This window comes from Apium graveolens, chromosome 7 (genome assembly GCF_009905375.1).
Source record: "Apium graveolens cultivar Ventura chromosome 7, ASM990537v1, whole genome shotgun sequence".
Taxonomy (NCBI): Eukaryota; Viridiplantae; Streptophyta; class Magnoliopsida; order Apiales; family Apiaceae; genus Apium; species Apium graveolens.
This window is the reverse complement of record NC_133653.1, coordinates 30,955,965-30,961,759: the sequence shown is the minus strand read 5'-3', so window position 1 is coordinate 30,961,759 and position 5,795 is coordinate 30,955,965. Positions and strand designations below refer to the sequence as shown.

The 5,795-nt window shown below is 24.7% G+C and overlaps 1 protein-coding gene across 1 annotated transcript; it reads right to left on the bottom strand.

Annotated features, from left to right (window-relative positions):
• Window positions 1-4,681: 4,681 nt before the first annotated feature.
• LOC141672809 (putative germin-like protein 2-1) lies at window positions 4,682-5,499 on the bottom strand. Its single transcript, XM_074479486.1, has 2 exons — window positions 5,361-5,499; window positions 4,682-5,255 (listed from the first exon to the last, which is right to left on the bottom strand). The coding sequence occupies exons 1-2, from the start codon at window positions 5,470-5,472 to the stop codon at window positions 4,720-4,722; spliced, it is 648 nt and encodes a 215-aa protein (XP_074335587.1). The 5' UTR covers window positions 5,473-5,499; the 3' UTR covers window positions 4,682-4,719.
• Window positions 5,500-5,795: the final 296 nt, after the last annotated feature.

Genomic DNA, 5,795 nt, shown 5'->3' with positions numbered 1-5,795 from the left:
GAACTCAAAAAACTAGCTAACGAATCACTGAACTACATTTAACTTGCAATTTAGTCATCGAACATTAAAACATTTGCACAAACTTTAAATCATCTTTGATTTTAACGAAATCCCTTAATTTTTTATTTATTTTTATTTTTTTCCCAAAGAAATCAGTTTATATTTTTCTTTCATTTTCTAAATAAATTAGTTTTTTCTTAACTTTTTTCCTAACACTATTTTTTTTCTAAATATATACATTAGTGTTTTTTGCTAAATACATTAATTAGTTTTTTTGTTAAATAAATATGTTGATTTTTTGCTAAATAAATCAGTTAGTTTTTTGTTAAATAAATAAATTAGTTTGTTTTTTCTGTACTAATTTTCATAAAAAATTATTCATAAAATTAAAAAGTTTTTGAAATGATAGATTTTATGAAGTTTATAAATTTTAGAATTTTAGAAATTTGAATTAAATTTTTGTTTGTTCTGTGAATGTATGTTAACGACAATTACCTAAATGCAAATTTTTATTAATTTAGTGAGTTGATTATAAATTTATGAGTTCAGCTCAGTTACCTACTGCAAGTTAAGTAATAGTTCAATCTCTTCTATATAACATGGTAATAATTTTTATGAGATGGGAGGAATTGAACCCGAGTCTTTGTGAATCACAAGCACATCACTTTACCACTACACCATACACATAATATATGAGTGTCATAAATAGTGACAATTTATTTAACTTTAAACATGATTACTAAAATATTTCTAAAGTTAGTTTTGAACAATTGAATTAGAGATATAAAGTTAAGCATAATGCATAAACGAATCATTCCTTTATTTATTTTACAATTTTTAATTTGAAATGTATGTCTCATACATTTTTAATATATATTTTTTAATAAAAATTAAAAGTTTCATATAATTAATTTTTTTATATGTTGAAAAGAGATACACTCATATAAATAATATATATGTGTACTACATATTTAAATAAGTTATAATTAGCGTATTTTGATTTATTTCGAATTCAAAATTAAAACTTGACCCATTTTTCAAAAATTACTCAAAATTTGATTAAATGACCTGCCTGTAAATACCACGTCACTACCTGAGTTTCATTTAAATTACGAGTTCGACTAGAAAATCTTACCAACAAAAAAAGTTTGTAATAGCTTATATTGGTAAAAATTAATATTAGTCGATATTTTGAAAGGATTACAAAGTTCAACTCCTATTTAAAAAAATTCATCAAATTGAAAATATTTAATTATATAAAAATAATACAATGTTATCAAGTTATTATAAATAGAAATATAAGAATAATAAAAGAAAGAAACTTCAAAATGATTTGAATGATGATATTAGTAAAAATTTATCTTCAGATTCTTGGAAAAAAACTTCTGAATATCAGTAGTTAGTTTTTGCGATATATGAATTATTTTTATGTCACATCCATGACTGATGCTCTGTTGAGTAAAAATAGATATTCTACGATATATAAATAATTGTAATTAATTTATTAGATAATTAAATTTTTTGAATAATTATAAATACATGTTATTTGAGTAATTTAATGAATAACAATTAGATATATACATGACCAAGATATCTAGCATATAAATAAACGAGACCAACATAATATACTCGAAAATATAATAAATAATAATTTACATACATACACACATGTGACTTTATCTTTACCAATATTAAAAGATTCAATTTTTAATAGTGTATTTCAGAGTTATTAATATATGTACTAGAAGAAAATAACAAAAGTTTTTTATGTTCTGAAAATAAGAATGATCAATTAAATTTAATTTTTTTTCAATGTATTAAAAACTAAATAGATTATGTAAATTTTAATTTATGAATTGACAATTATCTAACATCCTATAAAATTAACTTTGTATAATAGAGAGGATTAAAAGTTAAGCACACATACGAGATCAACTTTAGTTTAGTTAATGAATTAAGACATTAGCAATGATATTAAATCAAAATAAACATTGAATTAAAAAAATAATTTTTTTCTTAAAAAATAAACTTATATTAATTGTAGTATAAATTCTACTTTGTTGAATATTGCGATTACAGGTCTTGCCCACTTAAATTATGTGTTACTAATTTTTTTAAATTAAGCAAGGTAATTATAAATTAGTAATGATTTTAGTAATAAAATATCTCATTACTCATTTGACCAAAACTTAAAAAATTGACTCGACTCTACAATATACATACATGTTAATTTTTAGTTTCTTTATATAAACATATTGACATTATTTGATGGATTAACTTCAATCTTATCATTTTACTTCCTACTTGTAAGTAAATACAAATTACACGACACAAACAAGAAAATATGTATTATGATTAATGAGATATATTAAAAACATTATGAACGTTATTAATATTTTACATGAAAATCATACATATTGATAGATGTTCAACTTGTATTTGATATGTTTTGGACGTTCTATAATACTAGCGTAAAACCCGTGCGATGCACGGACTGCACATATTTTTTTAATGTTACATAATTTTAAAAAAAATTACTTGAATTCAATTCTTAATTTTGTTCATTTAAAACTTTAAATGATATGATTTCATGATAATTATATAAGTAAACGAATATGTTCATAACTTTTTAGAATATTTAAACTTATTTAAAGTGATAACATTGATAAGGGGAAATATTATTATAATGAAATTATTATTTTATTGGGGGTAAAAATATAATGTCTCCATTATGTTGGTATCTTAAAAAATTATTATTTTAGCATGGTGATTGCTTAATCGATTAACTATAATTCTATAAAAGATATTTGAAAAAGGCAATATTACTCATTGAATGAACGATATATTTTTATTGATAATTCTAAGTGTATTTAAAAAAATTATGTTTTTTAAAAAAATTGATTTTTTATTTCACATGGATAGGATACGAATTATACTTAGTCTAATATTAATTTGATTTATCATGGATCACTGATTTACATTATTTTATTTTAGCCCGATGCCCAATACACCGACCAAATCAAACTAATTATTTTTAGTTTAATTTTATTTTTTTTAAATTTCGGATCAATAAGATAATTTTGTTTTAGATTGAATAATTAGGTATATGTTTTTTTGTTAGTCGAATTGTATTTTTATTTTAGTTTTGTGTTAGTCTGAATCAATTGTATAATGTATATTTTTATCCAGTATAAGTAAAATATAATATTTTGTTTATCCAAGTTCATTAGTATAATTTTTTAGGATATATTTTATTTATCCAAGTTCATTGGTATAATTTTTTAGGAGGATTGATAGTATTATTATTTTATATTAACCTGAGTCACATTATATATCAACCAAATTTTAAGAATTATATTTAGTTTGTTTAAATTTAATTTAGCCCGAAGTAACAAATTAGAATGATATAGAACTCAATTTGAATTAAAATTTAAATTGGTAGAAGAAATTGAATTTAAATATAAATTATAGTGATATAGAATTCAATATAAAATAGAATTAAAATTGGTAAGTAATAGAGGAAGTTGACTTCAATATCAATTAAAATTAGAATTGAACGATCCAATAATTAGAATTAGAACAATTAAGTAAGGGTAATTAAGTAATTTCAGCAAGTACCAATCTACCAAATTTTTAATGTTTCGTCTATTATAATATAGTATAGATTTATCAATAAGAAAACGATCAAGAATTTTAATAATATAATTGTATGATGTATAAAAAAAAATCTAGAAAATGACTTGTGGCTCGGAGCCTTATTATGATAGTTATATTTAATTTGCATACCCTATTGAAATCAACATGGCTCTGGATTGGAGTAAATTATACAAATTTTCTCCAAAATCAACTCTTGCTTATGTAGCATAAAATTAGGTCCTAAAAAATGGACTTACACTCATGAGATGGTCTAAGACTATATATTTTTTATAGTTATATACTAGTTCATTAATATTTAATAATCGTTCCCGTAAATTTACAAGACAACATTTTAGATGTGTGTTATTAAAATTTTATATGTGTACTATTGTTGTAGATAAAGAACTAAAACTATTTAACAGTTCAAGATACCAAGCACACTTTTTCAAAAAATTAGAAAATTAATGGGTTAAATATCAAAATTATCACCAAGTGAAGATCATATATCATTTTATTCATTAATTTAAATGGGGTATCATTTGAATTACTATAATCATTATATCAAATGAATATCTCTAAATATGTATTCGATAATTAAAAACTATTTCTATGAATTTTATATAATGATACTTCAACCAAATTAAAAATTATGAATTCTAATATTTTAGAGAATATATTTTTATTTTTTTAAAAAATTTATCTAATGTTTATTTTTAAATGTATGGTGATTTTATTTGATTTAAACAAGAATAATTAGTATATAAACTTTATAAAATCTAGATATATTATCTTCAATATTAGAAATCATAAGTTTTCATTATAACTCGAGGGATTCAAATGATATCTTATTGAACTGGGTGACTAAAGTAATATATGACTTCACTAATCACTTTCATATTTATTATTTAACCCAAAAATTAATTTAAATAACCAAGTAATTGTGTTAATGTCAATAGGACAAATTGTCCAATGAGAGCACGCAAACAATCAAACAAAACGTTGAAAAAACTTGTAAAAGATTCTGAATAACAACATGACAACAGTTACTCTAAGAGTAAATATAAATGAAAATTTTGGAATCTTCTAAAATTTGACCTGGGTATCAGAGATGATGTTTTTATCCACCTGCAAAGCTTTGACAAGTATATCAGTTGATATGTCTGGTTTAGAACCAAACACAGCATTTGCAATAGTAATAACTCCAGGATTTTGGCTGCTAAGGCCAACAATAGCCATTGCATTACCACTTCCTACATTGCGCTGGTAATGAACGAGACCGATAGGGAACACAAAAACGTCTCCCTTTTTTAAGATCTTCGAGATCAAACGATTGTCGGGATTGGAGGTGACGAATCCAACTTCAAGACTGCCTTTAATGACGGTTAAGATTTCAGTGGCACGGGGATGAGTGTGAGGTGGGTTGATCCCCCATGGTGCATAGTCAATGCGGGCGAGAGATATTCCAAGTGTGTTCAGTCCTGGAATTTGAGTAGCAGAAACCAGAGTTACCCTTGAGCCAACTGCATTGCTTGTGTTGCCTGCTATGTGAAGACCACTGAAGGAGAAGTCACTGACTTGGACCATGCTCGGATTCTTACATGCCAGACCATTTAAAAGCACTGCAAATTTTCAAGGCAATTAGGCATATGAGTGCAAGATATTCAAGTTTTGTTAAATTGCCAAGTTATAATTAAGTCTAATAAAAACATCAAACATATGTATACCTTGGCTATTCGATTGAGCAACGCAAAAATCTTGAAGTGGACTGTGGTCAGCTGCCATCGCAACACAGAAAGAAAGAGCTAAAAGCCCGACCAAGACAATAAATCTCACCATTTCCTTCCAAATTTTGGAAAATTTGTAAAGATTACAGAGAAGAAAGTATAAATGATTAAGATTTAAGTATATGTATGTCCCCGCAGATCTTCCCTTATATAGAGATATTTAGCACCTCAGACTGTTTGCATTACAACTATAACTTACGTATCTTTGCCGTCCTAAGTTTTTGTTTCAAGAAACAGTCGTACTCCTTCCCATGCGGAGACCTGAAAACAGAACGTGTGTATATGTTTACTTTAATATGGTGTACATGATCTATTTGAATTTTTCATAAGTCGGCATGCACATATTATTAACTTTACTAAAGATGTTGTATGCGC